At 42.5% G+C, this 27,216-nt stretch overlaps 1 protein-coding gene across 3 annotated transcripts in view; it reads right to left on the bottom strand.

The window, feature by feature from the left end:
* The window catches only part of LOC135491507 (F-box and leucine-rich repeat protein 13-like), a 37,468-nt gene that overhangs the window by 5,260 nt on the left and 4,992 nt on the right, over positions 1 to 27,216 (bottom strand). Inside the window, exons 4-14 of one of the 3 annotated variants that reach the window (XM_064777423.1) lie at positions 25,947 to 26,014; positions 25,201 to 25,321; positions 23,543 to 23,576; positions 22,826 to 22,935; positions 20,370 to 20,381; positions 3,633 to 3,737; positions 3,081 to 3,202; positions 2,286 to 2,448; positions 1,792 to 1,892; positions 1,029 to 1,158; positions 183 to 402 (exon numbers count right to left, since the gene is read on the bottom strand). In XM_064777423.1, coding sequence (XP_064633493.1) covers positions 183 to 402; positions 1,029 to 1,158; positions 1,792 to 1,892; positions 2,286 to 2,448; positions 3,081 to 3,202; positions 3,633 to 3,737; positions 20,370 to 20,381; positions 22,826 to 22,935; positions 23,543 to 23,576; positions 25,201 to 25,321; positions 25,947 to 26,014 — 1,186 coding nt within the window. Of the gene's footprint in view, positions 1 to 182; positions 403 to 1,028; positions 1,159 to 1,791; positions 1,893 to 2,285; positions 2,449 to 3,080; positions 3,203 to 3,632; positions 3,738 to 14,085; positions 14,107 to 20,369; positions 20,382 to 22,825; positions 22,936 to 23,542; positions 23,577 to 25,200; positions 25,322 to 25,946; positions 26,015 to 27,216 lie in introns of all 3 variants that reach the window. The other 2 variants (XM_064777422.1, XM_064777424.1) reach the window with 2 other exon arrangements.

Here is a 27,216-nt window from a genome sequence, read left to right as displayed (position 1 = left end):
ATGTGGATGGTATCAAACTGAAAAAGCTGGGATTACAAATCCGAAACTCTTTATGTTCTCAACATCAGTAGCACTTGGTCAGAACACTCATTGATACTGCCAGCTGTCAGACATCATTTCCAGACAATCACACCAAGAAATAATAAAAGACCAGTCCCTATTAATCGTTGATCACACCCTACCTTCAATTTTGATTTTCTCCAGCTTCTTGTGAACGGCAAATTTCTTGAATGTTTCATCGGACAGGAATGGTGACCCCAGGAACGAGATGTGCCGGAGGTTTTTACAGTTATCGGCCAAGACTTGGACGGCTTCGTCCGAGAGTGAGGTGAACTCATTCAACATCAGGAACTGTATGTTCCGACAGCCATCAGCAATAAATTTGAAGCCCTTTTCTGTGATCTGTAAATAGCCATGATAGATAGGTTGGTTTTCAGAAAGTTGAATATTCATGGCAGTCCTCCTAATTATTCACCGTGTGATCACCAAATGCAGACTGTGAGTAGCCAGGACAATGAAACAGTTCATAGTTTCATTTAAAGGGAGACTATAGGCAGTAGCCAGGTAGGCAAGATAAAGTTACACGAAGTCACCACTAGGGGTCTCTCCTATCTCACCGTACATCAGAACTATTCAGGCTTGTATGAGGAAGGTATTGACAACTGGACCATACACAAACAACTCCCCGAACTGTGCATATAATTCACCTGAAGACCACCAATTTGACCCCCCCTAGCTTATGCCTATAGTCCCCCTTTAAGGGCACTGTTGCCAAGTGATTTTTAAAAACTGACATGCAATATTTATTGCACGGATGTAGAGGGGGCGCCTGACTACTGAATTTTACCATGCGGCTGCAACAAAAATCAGTCAGGGGTCATCCAGTGTCTGCTTGGTCATCACTCACATGTGTAGCAAGCAATTTTACGCATAGAAAAGCAATCATTTTTATTGCAGTGATAAATATCACTTGTCTGCAGTGCGCTATCTTATTTCTCACATGAGATTATCTCCAAACCTCTTCATACCTGTAAACATGCTGACATGTCAAGATAGAGTAATTTCTTTGCTCCCTCACTGTGGCTTATGTATGCCAGACCCCGGTCTGTGAATTTTCTACAAAACGCCAGGCTGATATACTGTAGATTAGGACACCGCCTGAAATCAGAAAATCAACACTTAACCAATTTTATTAAATGTTACTCAAGGACCGCTTACACAAAAGCGGTTTAGTAAAAAAGTGTGTCGGTTGCCGCTTAACCCTTTAGCACTCCAGCTTTTTGATTGTTTTTCCATCTGTTCCTCCAGAAAAATGCCTAAAAATGAGTAATTTTAACATGAAATTTGTAGTATTACTCATCAGTAAACGGATAACTCCATGACTGAGCAGACGTTCAGCTCAGAACTTCGTCTCAAGAAGAAACGATGTTTTGATTCGGCACTTTCACGTCAGAAGTCACCTAAATCGCAGGTGTCCACGGGAATTTGAAGGAAAAAGCTGCGGGTGTCCACAGACGTTTGGAGGGCTAAAGGGTTAAGATTGCTATTTTTGCATTCGAAATTTCGGCAAAGCGGGAACCAGTGCGGTGTGCTGGAATCAAGCCTCTAGTGTCAAATACCACTTCAACTATCTTGATTATCATGTCTGGTGTTAGGGAGTGAGACAAAGAAAGGGGACATACATGTACAAATTGAATCGTTACTCGTCTCACAAGTAAAGATTTACCCAAAAAATTATTTCTGACCTAGTTTTATGTCATTTGCTCCCCGAAAGTGTTGGTAGTAACTTACTTGGCTAAAGTTCTGAGTGAAGCATCGGTGATGTCTGTGTGTGATAGATTCAGGTACAACAGGATGGAACAGCCATCTGCTACAATACGAATGGTCTCGTCCTAAAAAAGATTGAATCAAATATATATATCATATTGTTTAGGAGTAAACTATTTTTGTGGCACCTTTTGTTTTATGTGAAGTAAGCACGACTTATCAGGATGATACTAGCATTTTTACTCTGCCCTCAAAATGTTGCCATAAATTCGAAACTTGAAGGGACAATATAGGCAGCAGCTAGGCAGGCAAGATAAAGTTACATGAAGTCACCAATAGGGGTCTCTCACATCTCACAGTACGTCGAAATTATTCACGCTTGTACGAGGAATATATCTAGTGCTGAATCTGACATGACCCAGGGCCCTTACTGTGTATATTAGTCACCCGAGGATGGCTAAATTAGCCCCTCTGCTCCTGCCTATAGTCCCCCTTTAAGCCCCTTGTGTTATACTTACTGTGACTCCAGGACATTCTGACAAGTTAAGATCCTGCAAATTACGGCACTCACTCATCGATACGAATGTTGGTTTACTCAACATGTCACATCCACGCATGTTCAGATGGACAAGAAATGGTCGACATTTTGCCAAGAGCCGGCATGCGGGACGATCTTTGATTCTTGAAATGGAAAAGATATGCAATCAATAAATCAATCACAATGAGGAACCTGCACAACAAACCTGCCAATAGGGGGCCCTGCAGTCAAGTGGACCATGGTTGTGATGATAAAGCCATTTCCCGGGTCAATGATTATTGAATATTTCATCCCTAAATAACTCTAGATGGGAAAATAGCACCAAAAATGTTGTTTTATTGGTCCTTAATTCTATTTTCGTGAATTTTAGGGAGAAAATCAACAAAACTTAATTTTAATGGAAAATGCACTGGAAGTGTACCTTTTAGTACCAGTGCTGCAATCTGAATTTTTAGTTCTGCAGGTTCCTCATTCCAATACTGATATTTGTGGACATATTCATTTAGAATTATCGCAGGCAAATTTCTTTTATCATAATCTTTCCATTGTCATCATTATAACCGGTGTTGCAACCCAATTAGATTTTTACTAGAGGTAAGGAGTCCACGATAGGCTACTGTCCACCTATGTGGGATATTTTACTTGCCCTGGCATACACTTAGGTCCAACTTGGTGGCAATTCCCTCTTCAAAGCGTGTGTGGTAAATTTCCTATTATATGCTGTGATCTGGGGCCTTTTTCTAGAGCGGTTATGGTTTACGGCGCAGAGACTCACCTGTCCTTGACCTGCGACAGGTCTAACATACTCCACAAGGCACTAGACTGGGTGATCACCTTCCATGAACGACACACGGACGCACATCTCGCGAGATCGGCAATGCTGATATAGCCAAAGATCTGAAAGGAAGAAACAATGTCCTGGTCTGTTAACAGCGATGCCATTTAAATCTCAAAGAAGTAAATTTCCTTCAATTCACCAATTGGATGAAATCATTCCAAAATTCCACACAGATCGTGAATATATTATTCTTATTGCTATGCAACAAATGACAATGCATCCAGGGGAAATCGGGGGTTAAAGTTCGCCTCTCTGGCCATGCACACAAACCCCGGGGACATTAGCCCTCATTTGGTTTTTGAAATTTTTGGCAAGCCCCCCCCCCCCCCCAACTAGCTACACTCCTGGACTGTCGCCTTGTTCAACCCTGAATCTGATATCTCTGTCAAATATGTGGGCATTTTCCATGTTTATTATGGCCCAGACAGTCTTTGTGAACAAGTCACAGGAAGCCATGCTATGCTAGGCAAACCTAGTTGACAGACTTACCTTGATGGCAACTTTCCTTGGCAGCATTGAGATGTCATCCCTAGCTTCCCCACCACCTCGGGAAAATTCATCATCGTCATCCATATTCTCCCCACGCTCAAGCCGCTGAAAGGTAACCCATGAAAGTATTCACACACGTTAAGCAATTAAAGGAAAACAACTTGGTAACAGTGATGGTGTGAATAAATCGCAGGGGCATTTTAAATGCACTAATTTTGAGGCAAACTAAACATTCAGGCAGGGAAGCCCAAAGGATGAGTTGTAGGCCAAAGGAGCTATTTTCCCTTCAGACCAGCTAATTTGATTACGCCAGTCATATCATGTCGGCCTGAGACCCTGACCACACTCTTGCCATAACTTGTGTCATATGGTACAGGACCAGGTGGGCATCAGTATCAAGATTCAGCAAGATATCGCTTTTTTTTTTAATGTGGTGTTGTACATTTTGGATATTCAGCCACGCGCTGGCACAGCTCAATCAAGCTATCTCTGTGTCAATCTGGTTGATCAAGCTACACTGTTGTATCTCCTGTCATATTTGAATCAAGGGGTTTCTTGGGGCTGTAGCCCGATTTGGCAACAACTTGTAAAATGGGCATCCTTCCCTGACTGGATAAGTGCATTGTTCAGGTTAGATTCTGGATTGTATCAAACGCTCATATTTGACTATGACAAAAGAATTAAAAGCAGCGCAGGTGGAATATTTTCAGTTTTTAGGCCAAATTTACGGAGGAGTCACACGTCGCTATTCACGTGACACAATTCATGCATGAACCAAAGAGTAAACAATTCAGTCATGACTTGATGACAAGACAGACATACGCATGTGTCATTCAGTTGTTCATTTTGCAGCTCATGCGTGAATAGCATTCCGCGAAGCTACTATTTATAGCTCACAAGGTCATTTGCATAAGATATTGATGACGTTTTAGTCACGTGACAGTCGGACATCGACACTTATTTCTACGCATTTGAGCTTATTTCAAAGTCAATTATCTTTGACCCTGCATTGTTTTTAGCATGAATGATACCACAGAGTCAGAGAGAGAAATATTCAGAACAATTATGTAGTATTTCCAACACTCGGACATGTGCCAGATTGAATCTAACTGCCCTAGTTAGAAAGCCTGAATCCATTACGAAACCGCATGTTTGTCCGACATTGCCTGTAATTCAGCGATTGGGAAATAGAGGGCAGCAGCTGCAGTGACGTCATCTTCGCGGAATGCTATTGTGTCAAATGACTTCGATACTATAAAATCCATAAACTTGTCGCACACTACTTTCAAAAAGAAGCATAATATATTGTCGATACTTTGTATTTATGTGTCTCGAACAACGAAAGCTGAAAATGATAAGTTGGTGAAAAATTCTGACAATCTCATCTCACATGCAGAAATAAACTCAGTCAAATACTAAGAAATAAGAGTGCAAAGAGGCTGATGACTGCTCCAACCAAACAGTTGAATCAAAATTTAACTCTTTCAGCCCACAAACCGTATATACACGGTCCGCCATGTTTGATTTCACAGCCGCATACCGTATACTCACGTTTTTCAAATTTCAATTCAAATTTTCCGCACTGTCACATGATGCCTTCACCTTAAATACACCTGTGGTGACTCAACCAACATATAAAAATGCGCTGACGATCTTTTCAATCGATTATAGTTTGATTGGTGGTATCAGATGGCACTGCAATCTGTGCTATCATCTGCCGATTTTGCAAGTCCGATTTTCTGAAATTCGCCTCAGTTTTCAAATCAAACCGCACGAATCGAGTTACGGACTGAAAGAGTTTAACTCCTGTTAATTTATGCATGAACTCAAAGGTTCATGCATAAATTAACTAACACACTACCCTGCACTCATTTCTTGTGTCAAAAACATTCTTAAATTCAATTGAGCAGACAACTAGTGTTCTCCTTCTGGTTATTTTTGATGGGCGGCCCACCTGGACAAAATGCCCATTTCCTTACAAGAAATGGCCATTTTGTTAGTTCATACTTACCTATGGAACACTTTTGCATGTTACTCCATTTGGGCTCAAACACAAGAGTATCCCTTTAATTTTCTAAAGGGAGAACTGAGTTAACAGCTCGGCCGCCAGGCGGCGCCCTGACCGATCCCGCGAGATCGCGCCGATCTCATGCCGCCATATTTAGTCTTTACTCTTGAGCGTTAATAAAGAGTATGTCCCGTTTGTGGGGACGGCGGGAGGGCCGTGTTCCATAGGTAAGTATGAACTAACAAAATGGCCATTTCTTGTAAGGAAATGGGCATTTTGTGTCATTCAAACTTACCTATGGAACACTTTTGCATCGAATCCCAGCAACCTATTGGAGGTGGGAAACGAGGACTTACCTAAGGCTGAGCTGTTGTTCCATCCAGGAGGCACCACCGGCATATTAGCTAAGGAGGACCGCCAGGGGAAAGAAATGGGGAGAACCGGAGGACCGGTATTTTGATCTCGGTATTACAATCATATTATAGAGAGTAATAGACCCATTCTCCGGAAAGCGCTAGAATTGCGTAATAAAACCATCTTCTTTCCGGCAACAGAGCTTAGAGCAAGTAAGGCATGTTGAAGGGTGTAGAATGAATTATTGCTAAACAACAATAAGAAATTGCGTCCTTTCTAGTCTACTAGGGGTTGCCTGGATGTTGAAGATAGGGCATATCAAAAATGGCGCAAGATGCGCGTTTGACTCTTCAATCGGGCTTCCCCCCCTTTTTTGATCTAGCCAGGATCAAACAACATGCCCCGCAGACACAATCGGGCCGATTGTGTGCATGCCATCTACGAGGGAAGAAACGTCTCGTAGGTAGAAACGAGAGAATGTGGAGTGATTACTCCAACATGCAGCGGAAACGACTTCTTGAAGAGCAACTCCTCGGTAGTTAGCCCAGGAGGTGGCTAGTGCTCTAACTTCGTGCGCTGAGATGTTAGCTAGCGCACGAAGATCAGAGGAAGTCTTCAAGGTGTTGTAGGAAAGACGAATAGTCTCCACAATCCACCTTGAAATAGTGGCGGCCGCTATCTCTCGTTTATTTCCCTCCTTATAGGACAAAAACAAACGCTCTCTCCCCTGGCGGATACCGGGAGGTTTTGTCCTATTTATGTAGAACTTTAGGGCCCTGACGGGACATAAAGTTCTGTCAGGAAGATCATAAGAGATCGTTCCTGACAGAGAGGGAATAGTAACCGGGGGCCGAGAGGCGGCCGGTCCCTGGTTCTTCGCCAGAAATCCTGGTATAAAAGCCAGGATAACCTCCCCTCCCTCTCTAAAAGCCAGCTTCTTAAAAGAAAGTGCATGGAGCTCTGATCTCCGTTGGGCGGTAGCCAAGGCTACTAGAAAGACCGTTTTGAGTGTCAGATATTTCATGGATGAAATAGACATGGGTTCAAAAGGATGCCTCATGAGCACCTTAAGGACAACAGAAAGGTCCCATTTAGGGGTGTTGTGAACCGGTCTAGGACGCTCTAATAACATTCCTCTGAAAAGAGGGGTTATTTGGTCCTCCCAACGAAGATCCCAGGTGCTTAAAACACGGAGGGTAGAAGCGATGGCGGACTTGTACCCTTTTATAGCCGTGACAGATAGTTGTCTTTCCGTGAATAATTCAATAAGGAAATCAACTAATCTGTATATAGAGGGAGAGATCGGATTAACTCCGTTCTCCCTGCACCAGGAAGTGAAGGTAGACCACTTTCCTTGATACACATCAAGGGTAGACCCCCTTTGAGGTGCGGACATGCGCTTGACAGCGATGTCCGAAAAGCCTCTCTGGTGGAGATGCAACTGGATAAGTTCCAGGCGTGAAACTTGAAAAATCCAGGGTTCTGGTGGTAGCATCTCCCCAGGGGGTGCCACAGGAGGTGCTTCCAAGTAGGAAGACTCCTGGGGTGATCTATCAGGAGCTCCAGCAAGGCTGGGAACCAGGCCTGATTTGGCCAGCAAGGTGCGATGAGAGTTATTCTCACCGGATGGCTGGTCAAGATCTTGTTCAGGACTGGTTGAATGAGAGGGAGGGGTGGAAACGCATATGCGTTCAGCCCGACCCAAGAGGCTGTAAGGCTGTCGACTTCCAGGGCCTCTTCGTCCGGAAGTGGAGAGTAATAGATGGGAAGGCGATTGTTCAGCCTGGTGGCGAACAGATCTACCTTCGGAGATTGCCAAAGGCGACAAAGGTCGTCTACAATCTCCTGATGGAGTGTCCACTCTGTCTGAACTAGCTTGTTCTGACGGGACAGGGCGTCGGCAAGGATGTTGCGATTGCCCGGTATGTGTCTGGCACATATCGATACTCCAAGGTCGGCACAAAGATGGTAAAGCTCCCAAGTTAGCTGGCAAAGAATGCCGGACTTTGTGCCTCCCTGTCTCCTGACATATGCTACTACTGTAGAATTGTCGGAGAACAGGGTTACTCTCCGATTCTTCAGGCGAAGGGAAAGAGCCCTCACGGCAAGAAGGACAGCCTTCATTTCCAATATATTTATTGGAAGAATGGTCTCCTCCCTTGTCCATAGACCTCTTATGGACATGTCCCCGTTGTTCAGATGTGCTCCCCACCCTAGTAGGGAAGCATCTGTGAACAGGGACACTTCTGGGGGCGGTGGAGCAAGATCTACACCGCTTTGGAGACGAGTCTCCGACTCCCAGAAGTTCCAGACGTTCTTGAGTAGGTATTGAGGTATCAATACCAACTTGTCTAATGGGTCCCTGTGGGGTTTCCATAGAGACATTAGAAACATCTGGATGGGACGCATATATAGACGGCCAAGGGGGATTTGGTCTGCTGCCGAATTCAGAAGTCCCAAAAAAGGCTCAAGCATCGCCTTGCGGGAGCTTGAGTCCTTCCTCTGAATTCTGCGACGAGATGAAGAATTTTCTTTATCCTGTCTAGGGGGGGCAGCATTTTCCCTATGGCCGTAAGGAACCGAACTCCAACGTAAACGAAGTCTTGGGATGGTATGAATTCTGACTTTGTTTCGTTGATAATCCAACCTGCGGAAACTACTTTTTGCTTTAGAACCTGAAGTTGTTGCAGTAGTAGTTCCCGCGATTTGCAACGGAGTAGCCAATCGTCTAGGTAGTGATGGAGCTTGAACCCCATCACGTGAAAGGGAGCGACGAAGGCTGTGACTATCATCGTAAAAATTAGGGGTGCCGATGCCAGACCGAACGGCAGGGCCCTGAATTGATACGTCTTTCCTTCGTAATGGAATCGAAGGAAGTGTTGATAGTCTGGATGGATCGGTACATGTAAGTACGCATCCATTAAATCCATCGATACCGCCCAATCGTTGGGCTGTATCGCCGTTGCTATAGACCTGGTGGTTTCCATCTTGAAATGAGGAACATTCAAGAAGGTGTTTAACCTGGAAAGGTCTATGATCAGCCTCCATGTCCCTGCTTTCTTGGGAACCAAGAAAACGTGGCTGTAAAAGCCGGGGGAGCATGGATCTTGAAGGACCTGGATAGCTTGCTTCTCCAGTAATGTCGCGACCTCTGCTTGGAGGGCAGAGGCCTTGACTGGGTCCTTCGGTGGCTGAACTGGGGTTGGATATATGGTAGTCGGGGGGGTACGGTTGAAATCTAGTTTCACTCCGTACCTCAACATGTTTGGGACTGGGGACCCCTTTGGGCACCAATCGTCCCAAATGTCTGCAAATTTTTGCAGACGGCCCCCGACTACCGGAGTCGGCTCCTTTTTGCGTCCGGGAGGAGAAAGGAGGGGGGAGTCACCTCTTCCGGCCAGCACCCCTTGGGCGAAAGGAGTGCTTAGTCGGACCGGATCCACCCTGGTTAGAGGAAGTATTTTTCCTCTTTCCAGTCCGGCGACCCTCCGCTTCCCGTCGGAAGGATCCAGCAGGAGCAGGCTGACTAGGCGGGGTAGGCCTAGGCAGGACCTGCCTGGCGTACGGGATTGAACCCGATGCCTGCTGGGGCCTCTCTATCTTTCTAGCGTTAGGTAGAGAGGTCTTGGCCCTCTGTGTCGCAGTGGGGGCATATAATTTGTCCCAATCTTTCTGTGCTTGAGCCGCCTCTTGTACAGAATCTGCGAACAGGAAAGAACCGTCCATAGGAGCGGTTCTTAAGGCCCCTTCCAGCTGGAGGGATCTGATGACATTGAGAGAGCCCAGTGCGGCGTCTCTACGGAGTAGGACGCTATTTGCTGCGGTCTTGGCGGACAGCGCAATAGCGTGCCTAATCGAATGTGACAAGGATGTCACAAGCGATTTTGTGTCATCAGATAGTGACTCATTATCTTTTAGGGATCTGGCTAGGGCCAGGTTAGTGTGCTCTGCGTAGGAGAGCACCGCTAACGTGTTTTTGGCCAGACCCTCTTGTGCTCTAAGGTCTCGGTAAGCCGAGGAGGAAGTCACCCTAGGCACGAGTTGGTCCAGCTGTACATCGTCCTTTAATATGGAAGTCGATGCTGCAGCTGGACAGCCGGCCGAGCTGACTCGATAATAGTCAGCGCGGTACTGCCTAACGGGAGGAAGTTGTGCCGTGAACAACTTCCCCGGTTTACACCAAGCTTCCGGTCCGACTGCCGGAAGGACAGGGATGGAAGTACGTTGGTGGGCGCCTTGTGAGTCTCTGATTGTACGCTCCAAAAGTTCAGAGACTGCTAACACCGACGGGGAGGGAGGAAGGAATTCAAGTGCCCGAGTGGAGCCTTGAGAAACCTGTGGATTGGGATCCACTTCCTGTCCCCAGAGTGAAAAGGTCGGTGTTGACAAGGCTGGCAGTTCCGGCGGGGTAGGGCACAGATCCTGCGGGAGGTACGCTCTGATCAAGGATCTGAGTGTCCTCATCTCCGACAGGATACTGGCCTCCTCTGGTGACAGCTCCTCCTGATTGGGGGAGCGGTAGCCTGGCTGAGAACTCTCGTTCTCAGAAAATTCCTCTAAAATAGAGGAGTCGGATGGTGGGTATCCGATGGGACCAGGCGCACCAGAGGAACCGGAACCCTGCTCCAGATGGCTAAGTCTATCAGAAAGACCTGCTACCATCTGGATGAGCTGGGACAGTTGCTGTCCCGACTCGGGTTCCGGACCCGACGTGCGGCTTCTCTCAACGACGGGCGGTTGAGGCGAGGGTGAGCGCATAAGCGAACCCTGGAAGCCGTATGTGCGGGCGAATGGGTCTTCCGGAAGCGGAAGTTGCCCATATTCTGAACTAGAGTTCAGATGTCCTCTCTGCGTAGCTCGTTCCATGGGAACGACGCCTCTGCTACGAGGAGGGGGTGGCACTTCCGGTTGGTTCCACCCAAGAGGTTGGCCAACGTAGGAAGGTGCCTGCATTTCCGGTAGGACGAAGTCCGAAACCGGAAATGCCCGTAACTCCTTCGCCGGTATGGAGCTACCGGAAGCCCTTTTAGAAGGAGGTACGGAGGGCGGAAACGCTGTTACCGAAGACGCATGGCGTTTCGGAGGTGGCGTTATGAGGTCCGGCCCTACTCTACTGTGTCCGTGAGGACTGGGGTTATTTCGCAGTAAAGACTGAGAAAAACCCCCAGTAGAGTCTTCGGTTACTGAAAAACGGGAACCCGCGTCAGTAACCGGAACTGCAATCGGCGGACCGGAAGCAGGGTGCTCCCGCGGGTACAAAGGGCTTGTACTCGGGGGAGCGGACGACAGGGGAACCGGAAGGTTCCCTGAGGTCCGGGGTATATTAAACCCTTGGAGACTTATTGGATGTAAGTCTCCCTTGGGACCACAGACATTAATAATGTCAGATCCCGCATCCTTCGCAGCCGCGGCCGGAACCGGAACTCGGCTGACGGAAGGGGTGGTGGCGGGAGGTTTGCTAGACCTCCGGGTTATATGCCCGGAAACGGAACCGGAAGAGGGTTTAGGCGTCTTCGCGGCCTGTTTTCCGCCACCAGACGCATTCCTTTGTGGTGAGACAAAGGATGCCGTCGGAGGGGTACGCCATATAAAAAATGGTACCAATGACAATAAAAACACTGGGAACCCCAAGTAGGCCAGAAAGGACGCAATAATTAATGGAAAGGAAAACATGCCTACTTGAATTAAACACTATTGCAATGGATCTGAGTCTTGTTTATTACAATAGAGCGGAGAATAGCCTACTTAACTCTACCCTACCAAGATCAAAATAATGGAGCCGGGTCGACTAAGCTAGCTAAGAAAATGTCTATAATTAAATAGACTGGACAATACTAATGCCAAGATTAGTTTGGCGGTCTACTCCGTAGGTGAATGAACCCAAAAATCGTCTAGACTTGGCTGGTTGAATTTGGTTTTAAATCGAATTCACGGCAGCTTTGAAAAAACGATGTGCTTCGTAGAAGCACAAGAGTAAAGACTGAATATGGCGGCATGAGATCGGCGCGATCTCGCGGGATCGGTCAGGGCGCCGCCTGGCGGCCGAGCTGTTAACTCAGTTCTCCCTTTAGAAAATTAAAGGGATACTCTTGTGTTTGAGCCCAAATGGAGTAACATGCAAAAGTGTTCCATAGGTAAGTTTGAATGACACAAAATGTTTTAATTAGGGTTGTAGACAGAAGTTAAAACCACTCTTTACCAGTCCACCTCTACTTTGACCCGACTTAAATTTTCCCTTAATCATGTTTATATTTCATGCTGCCAAAACTTTTGGGCCATACTTGATCAGTAAACAAAACCATTACAAGACTTCGAATCCTCAGCATTTTGATAACGGCCAAAAATAACCAGGAGGACACATAGGTTCTTTCCAAGTTCTTTAGAAAAATAAGTCTATGTCCTCATTTTCTTTGTGGGAAGCATGATTCTAACACGATATAAAAACACATATCAAATAATCTTCATCTTAGACCATTCCTGATTTCATTCTTAACACGAGCGCTCCAGAAAAATGCTGAAAGTGGGAGGAAATGATTTAGATTTGAAATCTATGCCAAGCATGAGGTGCTACTAATGATGTAAACCTTACAACAGAGGGTAAGAACAATATTTCGATAGTTCTTCCTCACGAATGATGCAATGCCTTGGATTGCATGCTTTTTTTTAAAGCGCAACTTTCATATTCTGTTTGTTTGGCATTTTTCTGGAGCTTTCTTGGTTAGAGTGAATTTTTGAACGATTTAAGTTGGGAAACGGAAGCTAAATATCAATTTGAGATACATGTCTTCTCGCAAAAGAAATGAGAGCAAAAACTATAGCTTCTTGAGAACCTGGATGCAACTTGAAAAACATTTTAATGTTTTTACCATGCTACGGTGCAGCACTCTTTCATGTAAAGTGTAATTCTTGCTGGAAATCTTACGCTAGACGTGGAACTACAACACGCGCGCACAACAAAACTGTTTGGACATGTTACAAGCCAACTCCAGCAGCATGCGCACACCGACAGTTGGAGATGAAGTTGTGGAATCAGTTTAATAGATAAAGGGACACACCATTAGACAATAGATGTTTTCTTCCACACCTGTTGTCAAAGTCATGCCAATAATACTCAAGTAAGCCACCACTTTTAAAACCTTATCGAGCAAGGGAACCTCAAGATAGTGCCAGGCCAACCCTAACAACATTTACAACATTCATGTGCAAAATGGCAATGCAGGCACACCCATAAGTTTGTGCACACTGTTAGTAGAATTTCTGTGTACATTTTCTGATGAAGTAAGAAAACCTTACATCTCCCAATATTGTGGCGTCAGAGAGGTTTTATGCAGGAAAATTCAGTTCAAGGCAAGTAGTCTGGTTTTGGCGGCACAACACTTGGATTGACCTCCGCTACAGTCAGATTTTTCCAATTATTGGGTGATATGAATTAAAAGACTAGCAAATGCTTTTACTTCAATTTTGTACAGAAAGGCCTAGTGTAAATGTACATGGAGTTTTAGATAAAAGCATTTGCTAGTCTTTATTCATATCACCCAATGTCTTTGAACAATCAATGGTGTTGTGATTATTTCAAAATCATCAGTTGTGCTTCGAAAAACATTATAGGCTACACCTGGGTCAAATTTGTATTGTTTTAATATGGGATGATTTTGTTTGAATCCGATAAAACGTGAGTTTGTGTACCAGATTTCACAGGCCTCAGGCCTCAGATGATAGCAATAATTTTGAAGTTTTGACAAATTTTAGGACTAAATACTGTAAAATGCTGATGGGTTTTCAGCCCTTGTATTAAACAGATGTGGGGAAACTCTCAATTCAAATTTTACTTCAAATTTCAAACTTTGAATGAACAAACCTGGCCTTTAATTAAATCTCAATTTCAATCTATCGGAAGAATATTTTTCTCACTTTTTAATTTCACCACCAGGGGCCCTACATGTATCTTCACATCAAAGTCCACAACTTCATTCTCCAACCAAAGTTCATTTCAACGTCACTAGACATATCTACCTATACATCAATGACCATTGCACTGTACAGTGATGTATAGGTGATTCTGACAGGTCGAGATGAAACGTCCACCATTACCTGAAGCAACCTCTCTCCTTGCTATAAACACAACCCAAGGAAAGAGAAAGCAAAGCAGTTTTAATACAAAATGTTTTGCTTCGAAAGTTTGTTACCTCATGACATGAAAATTATGGGGTTAATGGCATTTGGATCAAAATTGAGTTAAAAAAGACACGTGATTAGCAAAAAACTAAGCAGTCTGTGCTAGCTGATGACCTATATAGGGTGAAATTTAAGAGTTTGACCTCTGTATAACCTTGAAAATCAAAACCTGGGTATTATGTCACGTGGTCTCATCAGAAGCATCCAGTGAAAATTTCAAGATTCTGGCTCTCAATATTATGAGATATCGACAAAATAATGTCTTCAAAGATGGCCGCCTAGAGCACAGAAAGTAGGTCAAATTGCAATGATTTTTAGGTGCCAAGTCAAATCATAAGACTTCTCACACTAACTTTGAACTTTCTAGACTCAATGGAGAGCAACGAGCCACCACTATTGATGGATGGATGGATGGTGGATGGATAACGGACGGACCGACGGACAAGACATGATGACATGAGCTCACCCAAATGAGCTAAAATTCACAAGCATACATGTAATGCGGTAGTACACCAACTTGCATTAGGTTCGACTTGGAGGAAGCTAATCAGATAGTGTTTCCCAAGTTACTAGATGTTGGTGATTTTAGACCACTACTTCTTTTTTCTCACCCAACAGTCAAAAGTCTTCAGGGAATATATGAAACAGCCTGTTTATTTGATCTATGGCCATAAAAATCAAATTCGATCACTCACACCATACAAACTTGACACCTTACTGGATATCTTTTGGTAGTGCGCTCATATTACTGGATCCACTCACCAGTAAGATCCCAAGCCCGACAATACTCGATTTTTACCACCACCTCGATGGGCAGAGTCCGAACGGCCGAACATTTGTAGGCCTTTCGCAGCCATAAAAGGGGTGGGATATCTATTCAAGAGTTAACAACGTTATCGTCATGAATAGTCATTACTCTACAGCGGAACTTTTCATATTACAATTAAAGACCAATTGGAAGAAACGAAGACAAGATGTCCCACCCGTTTTATGGGTGCGAAAGGCCTACTATTATGCCGATTGTTTAGGCTCTACTCATCGAGGCGGTAGTAGAAATCGGGTATTGTCGGGCTTGGGATCTTATTGGTGAGTGGATCCAGTATTCCGCAGAAGTCTGAAGATGGAATTATACCTGAAAGGGGATGGGGAGCTGAGATGATGAATACTTCATCAGACTATCAGGAGGTGGAGAGAATTGGGGATACAGATTTCTACTACGATTTAAACTACGCGTAGCCTAATGTACAAATCAAGGTAATAGGTAATACAAGAGTTGGTGAAAAGCAGTGAGAATCGATACTTTGAGAAAGGATTGAACCAAAAGAGGAAGAAACTATTAAGGAAACCAGTAATCTAAGGGAACTTCTCTAACTCAGCTCTGGCTTGAATGCTGGCATGACAAAATGGGTGGGGTACCGTGGGCCGGGAATTGAGAAGTTTGGGGATACACTATGAGGATGGTCTTTCAAATGTTCATCAAAATCACAATGCATCAGCTAGGATTTAAAAAATAAACCTCTCTTGGCTCAAATAATTTTCTTTCTGTATCACAATGTGTCGACTAGAATTTAGAAAACAATCATCTTTTGTCTCTTTTTTTTTGTACAAGTTACTGCTCATCTGTTTTAGTGCTGTAAATAACAACCTCAATTTCGTGAGCACCATTGGCATTAGGGCCATATAGATATGACATGATCCAATCCAATCAAATCAAATTGTCATTTTTATGACGCAACTTTCCAGGCAAAAGAGTCCTGTTCAAGTGTGCCCTCCCATCATGATGATCATGATGGCTTGTACACAAACTAATTATCTGAACACGAACTTCAACATTATTTCAGTCATCGGCCTCGAATAAGAATGAAGTATCTGATCGGTGCCATCTGATCATGTGGGCAGGCATAAGATATTTTCAAAAGGCATGTAACCACTCATGTGAAGTTTAGGTTTTTTAACTTTAACTTTAAATGATATAATTTGCCCTAATGGAAGGTTTACTTCAAGAGCGATTTCAGTCAGTTCCAAAACAACTTCAGAACTTCAAATGCAAAAAGAGCCAAATTTCCCAAGAGGTATGGGTTCAACACAGGGTGGTACAAAACCCTGGCCACAGCAGAATGAAAACTAACCCATCAAAGCACAAGGAACCAGCACCAAACACTCGAAAAAATCTAGCTAGAGCACTGTTCTATCATTGTCTATATATCCTTCCTAAGGCTTCATCAGCTATTAACCAATTAGTACCCACCTCCAGTTGGACCTTCAAAAAATTTGAAAAAAATATTAAGAAAAGATCAAATACTCAGTAAATAAGAACGAACACTAAGATTTTGTCCAACAATCCAAATTGGGAGAGGACTGTCACTCATCCTGGAGATGAGGTGTGAAAAGACACATATTGATTTCTCCAGTTCTCATTCTAGTCTCATAAACCACCGGGTAAAATTCTGTCTGTAAAAGGTCATAAAAGGGGTTTTAGAGGTAGATTCCATCTTTGTCTCACAACTTACCACTGGGTACCGAGAAACAGACATATGGACCCTCAATGTAAACGTTTCCAATGATGAGGAAGTGATTAAGTGAAACTATAGTAACTCCATTTTGACAATCTAAAAAACACCAGAACTCATCCGAAACCCACAAAATGGTAAAAGTTTTACTCGGAGGACATTGTCACCTTTGGTTTGCACGGCCTCCAAACAATATTTTGTCCAATCTTTGGCGTTTGATAGAGTTCTGGTGTTCCTAAGATTGGCAAAATGGTGTCCCTATAGTTTCACCTTGAAGAGAAATGTTGAAAAAGAAAAAAAAGTTGACAACTTACCCCTTTAGGTCCACAAGCACCAAAAAAAAATCAGTTTGGGACACTACGGTTCTAACGTAGGCTAACTTAGGCCTAAGTACACAACTTGGGGCACTTCACAACCCTAATAAAGGGCCAGCCAAGTATTGACAAAAAAGAAAACATGTTTGAAATAGTCTATACACAAACTGAAAGGACACAGAGAGACGGAATTGATTTAATTGGCAGTACCTGACGGTGTCTAATTAAATCTTTCTTCTCACCAATTTACATGTTGGGTGACCCGATGCCACTGCTTGTAAGGTGATATTGGTATAGACCACCATGCTGTTTTACGCTATTCACCCACTTCTCGGCACCCCCCTCTATTTAGAAGGAAAACTCCTGGGTAATTTGCATTGCAATCAAAAGCGGAATGCGTCACAATTGACTGTTTAGACGGTTAGCTTTGAACAGGTGGTCAGACTTGAAAACAAACACCTGCTGACATGCAGAATACATGTAGCTAGTTGCCTATTTATGTGCACTATAAAACACTAACACGGAGACAATGAAAGATGATTGACCAGATCAATCAATCAATCAATCAATCAATGTCGGCATTTGTAGGGCGCTCTAATTACTCAGCGAGTTGATATTCTGGAGCGCTTTTTCACCAAAGGCAACTGCAAAAAGGTGGGCATTTAGGAGGGACTTGAAAGTCTGGAGGGAATCAATGTTACACAGCTTTTGCGGCAGCTGGTTCCACAGTTTTGGAGCAGCTACCGCAAAGGAACGACCACCAGGAGTCTGGCACTTGAACCGAGGAACCTCAAGGAACATGCTATATAATCGTTTTTTGAGAGGCCTTGCCGTCCCAGTATTTAGGACGATGTACTTGTGGATTACAAGGAGAGTGGGCCGAGTTCGGCCTGGGGAATGAGAAAAAAAATTGCATTGGTAATAGGAACATGCAGAACTCGGTCACATGACTCTCACATGATTCTCAGATTATTCTCAAATGATTCTCAAAGAGAATCTCCTAGCGGGTTTAATGATGTTTCATATGATGATGGTGCTGCTATGGTAAAGATGGCGGCCAGTACCAAGCTGGCCGTCGTGACAGTACAAAACCTAATGATGCATATTCCCTGACAAAAATAGGTTGGTAAATGAAATATCCTATGGATATTGTGTCCAAATGGGGGCAACAAAAGAGAGTAGAAAATGAGAAAATGGATGAAAGTTCATAACAATCGCATTCAGTATATCCAGATTAAGGTACAGATGGAGAACTGTCAAGTGTCACTGTAATTTTGACAACTGTGACCTTGAAAACAAGGTCAAGCTCAAACTTCTTACAACAAATTGATATCTTAATAATGACAAAACCTGCCATCATCATTGAAATTTTCTATGCTTGATTTCTATGACCTTGAAAAGCAGATCATACTGACCCAATTTTTGTCAAGATGAAGAAAGAAGTCATTATACATTCTTCCATAATCTAATGTGACCTTCAGTGAAGTTCAAAATGTTTTTACACAATGTTAAGCTTTTTCAGATTAATCAATGACAGTAATTTGAAGATCTCACAGAGAAGGTTTCTTGAGATATGACCCTTATAATATTTCATGACCTTGACCTACTTACAGCTGTAAAGTAGGTTGCATTGGACAGCTGAGAAAAGAGACTGACCAGTTTTGCATTTTCTCTTTCCTTTGACAAGAATGGCAGTAACTTTCGATATACAGTACGTACTTCAAATGAGGTGTTCCCATTGAATCAACTTTTTATTGTAACTCCAGACTTCCTGTAATAACGGGTGTCCACTTTGTGGACAACATATTAAATCACCACCAGCGCCGCACAGACAAGCAATTTGAATCACTGCAACCTGCGATTATAATCACCACAATGTGCAACAAAAGATCTCTCATCTACTGGTTAAACCAGTAATCGCAGGGTTTGATATTGAGCACAGGTTGCTGCTATCATAGATTCTTATCACAGGTACCTGTGATAACCACTGCAAACAAGCGATTATTGTTGCATGCAATTTAAATTGCAGGTTGGTGCGATTTAAATCACATGTTTGTGGGGCGCAATAGACAAGCACACGCTGTATTGGTTTGACTACCAGTGATGATAATAATTTACAGTGCAACAGTGCACCAAAGGGTTACACAAGTGACTTAGCATAATACCGCTAAACTGGTTTATGTGTTATAATTGATACTACCTGTTTAGCATGTTGTCAAGTCTGTGTAAAAGTTTCACAATGTGTGTATATTCACAAGTGGCGAAATGATAGCATGAATAATTCACAGTATAACAGGGAGTTGACCCTTTCAGACCGAGGAATCCATCAGAGAAATGATTTGAAGGAAAATTGAAGAGTGAAGCAGAAACTCATATAATTTTTAAGGGGCCACTCCCCTACTTCAATATTTGCAGTTAAAAAGCCTTCCAGAACAGTTTGTCAGGTATCCAATAGTACCTAGATACATAATAATAGCGTACATCTTCAAACTGGCAGATGGTGTCTTAATACTGACGTCAGTGCCATACCAGTGTGTAAATACAATGGCATTGTCTGAATTTGATTAAGTGAGGCCAAAAAAACTTTTTGAAACATCTGATATGGAATATCCTCGGCCCTGAAAAGGACTCTTCCTATACCCTTGAACCAGCTGAAAAGAAGATAGACTTAGAGAAGAAAGCTTTGGGACTAAATGATGGCAATCAGCAAAATTTTGTCATACGTTCTGAAAAACCTTGGGAGGTTTTCAATTATTTTTTTCCCTTATGTAGAACTCATGGATCTGCATGTAAAACTACGACCGTCGCGTTTCCAAAGATCCCAAATTCGAACCCTAATGGGAAAAAATGTCTTGATTCATGACAAAGAGCTAGAGCTACCCCAGATTCGAACCTTAATGGGAAAAAATGTCTTGATTCATGACAAAGAGCTAGAGCTGTTGTCCCTCACCAGGAGATCAAGGGACTTGGCACGCGGGAAAACCAGATACCCAGATCTAGGACTTGCCTCGTAATGCCCAATGCTCAGGATTCCAATGCTCTAGCATGTTTTTCTCTGACAGAACGGGCTGATCACTCAATCAAAGAGGTTTTTTTCCCTAATTATTACAAGTTTGGCAAATCAAATAGCTCCGGCATGAAAAATCCATATCGATTTACCAAGAGTTATGAAATAATGAGCAGACACTATCTACCAGTGTCAATTAAACTTACTGTAGATCAGCCTGAAGAATACAGAGATTTTAATAAGGAATTGTATATTGAATCCTAAATCATAGCGAGATGAAAAATAAACGATTGCCATCATTTAGTGAGAAAACACTAGAAGTGTATGGGTCAGAGTGCACAATCAGACTATCTACAAATAGATAATTACCGACAACTTGACCTGAAGACAAGAGAAAACCACACAGGGATGAAAACACAAGGGCGGGAGAGGATTCCTAAAACTCCTTTGAGGATGATGAATCAACATCACGGTCGGCAGAAGTCGAACAAAATTTCGACCTTTGTATCTGGTCACACATACGTAGTGACAAGTATTCCAAAACACCTGGATTAAAATGGACCGCACTTTGCAATGTAAATGCACTATGCGCCAACAAAGCCTCATTTTGAATACAGCGGTGTGGATCGGCAGCCTAAACCGCTTGGGTTGGTGCATAATATGGAAGCAGTCAAAAAGTATTTAAAACCACATTATTCGTTGATTTTGAATAGAAATTGATACCTCACTGTCAGTTGGCTCTGCCTTGGTCTACATTTTAGCTCCATCCTCGTGGTTTTGGTGAGACCTACAGTACAGTACCAACTGATGTTGATCTCAGGAATTCATAGCACTTTAAACCAAGGCAATCAAGCTGTAACCGAGGTTACCTGGTTACGAGGTTACTCATGCATAATGGTAACCAGATACAAAAACGTAGAAATTTTGTTCGAATCTCTCTCGACTGCGCGCACGCTGATTCAAAGTACTCAAAGGAGTAATTTTAACCCCTTTTTGTCCAAGGTCCTTTTTTATGCACAGACCAAAAAAGTTGTTCAGTGAATTACATAATCAAATAAACACACTTTCAAAATAATTGTAGTTCATGAATTTGAAAAAGACTTCTGATCATACTCAGAATAAGTGTATGATGTTATCCAAAATTTTGCAAACCAAAGCATTTGTTATCCAAGGCTTTGCAATTATAGCCAATAGAATCGTTCCTATCATTACATTTCCAGGAAAGGATCAACGTAGTGCACCATCGGATAACCATGGACTTTCACAACAAAAATTAGAGATTTTGATGGTAAAATCTTTTCAAATGCAACAGGGCAACCAGGCCTGACAGTAGCGGAATGGCATTTTGGAAAAATCATCACTCTTTCGTTGACAGTCGTAAACTGAAAGATGAAATTTATTTTGACATTTTGGACAAGAAGGGGTTAACATTCTGAATGCATTCTGTTACTACAGGGGAGGATGAACTAGTGATGATCCAAAAAGACTGGTAACTATGACCTGCAGCGTCTTGATGTTTGGAGCATGTCATGCATGCTTGGAGTTTGCATTCGCTCTTAGAAATAAAGGTTTCTGAGCTTTTGAGAAGGCTTATCGGCCAATACAAATATGCACCTCTTAAACATGCTAAAAGTTTTTCCCGAAAATAAAAACCCCAAAAGATTTTGAAGATGTTGAAAAACCTTTGTTTTGCCTTTTTAAGGGGTGCAGATTTATGTTCGGAGAAAAACCCTCAAAATATCAAAAAACTTTTTTTTCTAAGAATGTAGCCCTTTTGGATCATCAATAACCAAATACGGGAGTGAACTATCATAAAGCCTCATAACTAGGTGGCCAAAACTAAGTTTCATAATATGATATCAAATATTATCGACAAGAGTACATCTGCTAGCCAACTGCTATCATGCTGTAGGAGGTGTGACAATGGAATACTATAGGTAACTTGGTGGGATTTCAAATTCAACAGGACTTGTGCCAATTTTGAACTGATTTATGTTGAAATGTCCCACGTGAAATGAATAAAAGTGTCTGAAATTTAGTCAGACAATGACATCAAGTAAAGAATGAGCTACAACATTAAACTGAAATCTGTGGTGAGATCTGCCTTTGAACTGAACATGCTGAACCAATCTATAATAATATGTGAACTGTGATAATTGTGTCCAGTTGCATTAAAAAAAAAAAAAAAAAAATGTCTGAATTATTGCTCACTTTTTCCTTTTAATCCAGCGCCTAATTTCAGGAAAAAAGATTTTTATAGAAAGCTGTGGTCAAATTCTTAAGTTGGTGTAAATTGTAATTAAAAGACCCACAAAGTTCAAGTTGTGTATGATTTATCGATTCAGGCTAATCTTACTAGGAGTTGATGAATAAAAGGTTATGCACGAGTATACATTTTTTCAAACAGGTCGCCTGCTCAAATTAGAAACAGACATGGCCACGAAACGGTCATAAGACATCATGATAAACTAGGCACAACGTGTTTATAACAGTGTACTTATTCAGTACCTGAGAGAATTGGAAAATCTCGAAGCCAACTAGGTTTTGAATGAATGAAACCTAGGCTATTTACATGATGCTAACAGGATATAACTAAGATTTTTGCAATGATCTCTATGGGAAAATGTTCTAAACAACAGCACATATATTGGCATTAGAGAGAAATGCAAATGGCCACTACTGGGTCGGAGGGTTTTAAAACTAGCATCACACATTCACGAATACAACGCCCACCACAATCCAGGTAACTACAACTTCAAAAATATGTTTAGTAGAATTCAACAAATGCTATTAGTAAGATTCAATATCACTGGCGTGCTTCTTACCTCGAAATACTCCCTGGTTTTCTTGGCATCGAGAGTGACATTATGCCAGGCTTCGAAAATGACTCGGCCAACTGAGACATGGAACACGTGTTGTATTTTGTTGAAAGCCACTGAAAGTCAATCAATCAATCAAAATGAGGGTCTTTCAAGTGCCAGTATCTACTAAAGTGATCAGTGACACTTTACATTACACGGAGCAAAGAGAGAGGTTTTTTAGTGACCCGCGAGACAGGGGTACTGGTTAGTGAAAAGTAGGTTTAATAAATATTCTTAGAAAAAAGATCTTGGCATTTATTTAGATCAATTTAGTCCTGCAGTTTTGGCGATGTTCCATTCGAAATGAAAATCTAGGTCACAGACTCATCTCACGAGTTTGGAGTGAGGTTATTAATACACACTAATGTTTTTTTTCCAGGTTACACACTGATGTTTTTTGCAGTCAATATCCCAAAATCATAGTCAACTTGTTTACCAACATCTGCTCACTCATGTCAGTGAGAATGTGGAGCTGGTGTAACCAGACTCGAGGCCTTTTTCTGCAGGTAATGCCCCTTGATATTCCCGACATGCCACTTGATATTCCCGACATGTCACTTGATATTCCCGACATGCCACTTGATATTCCCGACATGCCACTTGATATTCCCGACATGCCACTTGATATCCCCGACATGCCACTTGATATTCCCGACATGCCACTTGATATTCCCGACTTACTAGCTTGTCTTCCTTTCCTGAACCTCACCCATTCCTGAGACTGAATCAAGGAATAATAACAATCATCAAAATATTCTTCTTATTTGAATTTTAGAGGAATATAACACCTCAGAAATCATGGAAACTTTCAGATCAACATGTACATGCCTGTAATCAGGTCATCTCCCTTTTAAAGACAACATTTGTCAATCCCAAGAGCGGCAGCTTGGGTGAATAACCCATAAGATAAACTTTTTTAACCCTTTCGCTGCGAAGCCCAAAATAATTTTTTTACCTATAATGCTATTAAGCTCAATTTCAGTACTTTCTGCAGTTTGTGTATGTTACTTTTAGAGCAGGAATTGAGCTTTATGGAATGAGCCTAGGACTTAGAAGTAATTAAAATATTTGTTCCATGTGACTAGGAGAATCAGAATACCGGTATGTGGTTAATATTTTTGCCAAAATTAGTTCTCACCTTCAGAATCACTGTCAGCATAGATTTCATCGATCACAGCATCTAAGGTCATTTCAGCACGTGGTCGAGGCATTTTGACACATGACACTAACTTTGCAGCCTCAAAATCACCGATTTTTAGTGAAGAATGACCCCTTTTTCTAGCGGGAAATCGGCAGCCATGTCTATTGATGATCTACTGGAGCCATCTATCAGATGTTTATGGAACTGCATGTTAGTTCAGAATGCATAGGAAAATGGTACTGACCAGGTCGCACGATTGCGTACGGCCGCACAAGGGACATTTTACTTTTGGGCGCCGATTGGCGTACAACCGCAGCGAAAGGGTTAAAGAATGCATACACCAGTTGTTTGACAGAGAGTTTCTACTGTACAGTAGAACCTCCCCTTGCGGACACCTCTGCCAGGCGGACACCTCCGCATTACGGACATGTTCGGCCAGTCCCGATTTTTTTCTAAGTCATTTCCAATAACAAAAACCTCTGTACGGCGGACACCTCTTTATTCCGAATTGCGGACAGGGCGATAGCCAATTTTTGGTCCAATTCCCTCCCAATTACGGACAGTAGGCAAAAACAATGGTTTCCCTCGTGCGCTTGGAGAGTCAAGTAGGCCCGACAGGTGTGATATTTGCGTAATTAATCAACGTAATTACCCCATGGCATTGTGTTTTTGTATCCTAATTAAGCCGCGGCATTTGTTTACTCATCTTTTCAACTAATCACACAGGCCTATTGTGTCATCGGACACTCATAAATCCACGCGGTTTGGTCGGTGTTGCGGCAAATATGCGTTAGTAGAGAAATTGGAAAAAATTAATTATTAATCAGGGTGGCTGATGGATAGAAACTATGGTGTTTTTTCACACATTATGACATGTCGAGGAGATTTTGCAATAAAAGGGGCACCTTTTACTGGAGAGATTATTCACGCTCTGAGTTCCAAAGTAGCTCACGTCATTCAACGCAACATCACAAGCAAATACCGATCAGCCAACAGGTTTAAAGTTACTACGCTAGATGTCGACACATAGAAAAACCAAGAACTGCAAGGCGGGAACTTCAAATCCACCTATCGGACGATTTGGCATAACCTCTCTATTGCGGACACCTCTCTATTGCGGACACCTGGGCCCAGTCCCATGGGTGTCCGCAATAGAGAGGTTGTACTGTATGTTGCTAATCATGTTTACAAAGGATACCATCCATATATGTATATGAATCCTCATCTTGCGATGGGCATAATGGGTGGCGGCTCGGTCCATTTTGGCTTGTAGCGCTCTTTGCTTGGCCTGTTTTCGCAAGTGGTACTGCATCCATGAACTGGAAGAACAATCACAATATGATAAGCACAAAATAGTAATCAATTACTTAGTCTCTAAAGAAGATCATTGAAAAGAATTGGCACACTTCAGATTGCAACCACCAGGAGGAATTGCTGGCATACTGACGATTCAGATTTCACACTGTTAGAAAAAGCATTTCTTGTCTACGAAGTTCTTGTACACGTGTTTGCCAAGATGCCTAGATACGTCTCGCACAATACCCTAACGTTGAATATTTGCTCCGTTGTAAACCTCCGCTCGTGGAAACTGTCTCGTTCCACAGACAGGATGGTCTCTGCTCTTGGTTACAGGCATCCGAGGATGACCTCCATGAGAAACTTGCTTGGGTGGCTTATCAACGTTTCCTGCAAAAACCCTAACATTCCCTTCTTGGGTACAGGTACAGATGTTGTCCAATTCTTGTGATAGTGTCCTGTCCTGAACTCATGATTGCAAATTCCAGCGGACATTTTTCATAAATTAGGAGTAAGTTCAACTTCTTTCAAATATTTGCTAATATTCATGGTTAGAAGAGTAACTTTACAGCCCGAGTCGTGGCTTTTTCGGCTGAGTGTTGGTCAGGCCCGCCAAGTGGGTACCAACAAGGATGGCTCCCTGCCTACCTGTAGCACATTGTCTTGAGTTTGTTGTTGTAGTGGCCATAGGCCTTGGCATACATCTCTGGGGTTGGCTGAAAAAGGGCAGGGTAATCAAATATCAGGCTGCTAAATATGATAACATTGGACACTAAATTCTGGATTGAGAGATGGATGATAAGTTTAAATTTATCATAAGTGACAAAATTTAGAAGGATATGAAACCAAGTTGACAAGTAGCATGTACATACATGTACATCTTCGTGCAAGTTGATTCAATAAAGCTAGTTTTGTACAGTATGGTAATAGTTAGACAACAAATAGAAACTTTCAGGGAACTTACTAGGGCATGGCGAACACCAAAATCTCAGACAAGAAAGAACGCTTACTACGAAGGTTGTTTTTCAGAAGCTTTCTTCAAAAGGATTCACAACCCAATCCTCAACAGGCAAGGAGGCTCTTGAGCACATCAAACAGTGCCCGATATATTAGTTATGAGAACTTTATGGCGTGTCATTTGAATTTAAGGCCGAGGCAATCGTAAAATTAGGTTCTATTTGAGCTTAAAGGTTAACATTTGAACATATTTGACTATTTGTGCATTGGCGATTGGTGTCGAGCTTTTGTAGTGCCCATGAAAAGAGCAGTGATATATCAGACTGAAATTAACATGCAATTTTGATCGGATGCAATGATCATCTCTGCTTTATACTACACTACTACATGTATTGGTCCCGACTGCTTATGAAAAAGATCCTGAAATAAACCGAGAAAAGCTGAAGAAATCCCATCACCAGAATGAAATCTGTAACACAAATCTAACAGAGTCAAAACAGCTTTGTAAACATCGTGAAATTGTTTAGAAGCAGGAGCTAGGAGGGTCAGAACAAGTTTCACTAAGTCGCCAATAGGTGTCTGTACTATTTCACAATTTAGTGACACCATTCATAATTTATTCATGAAGTCAAAGTAGACCCAGTTTCTGCCTATAGCTCCTGCCTTTAATCCCAAAGGGCTTTCCAAGTAGTATCATAAGCAGTTATTGCGCTTTGGAAAACCCGTAGTGCGCAGCTTTTATGGTATTCAAACAAGCAATGGAGCCTGAATGAAGAAATTTCAACAAAAAAACAACATTCTACGACTATCCCTAAAGAGCCATAAAGTATAATCTATCTTAGGCATGGAACACAGAGACTCCGTACATACTCCATTCTTTTCCTCCTCCTCTATGATCCAAAACTGAAATGGTACGCTAAGGGTATAAATCTGATAGCGTGTGAACGAATGAAGCCTAACA

The sequence above is a fragment of the Lineus longissimus genome, chromosome 7 (genome assembly GCF_910592395.1).
Source record: "Lineus longissimus chromosome 7, tnLinLong1.2, whole genome shotgun sequence".
Lineage (NCBI taxonomy): Eukaryota > Metazoa > Nemertea > Pilidiophora > Heteronemertea > Lineidae > Lineus > Lineus longissimus.
The sequence above is the reverse complement of the archived record's forward strand: the minus strand, read 5'-3'. Positions and strand labels throughout refer to the sequence as shown.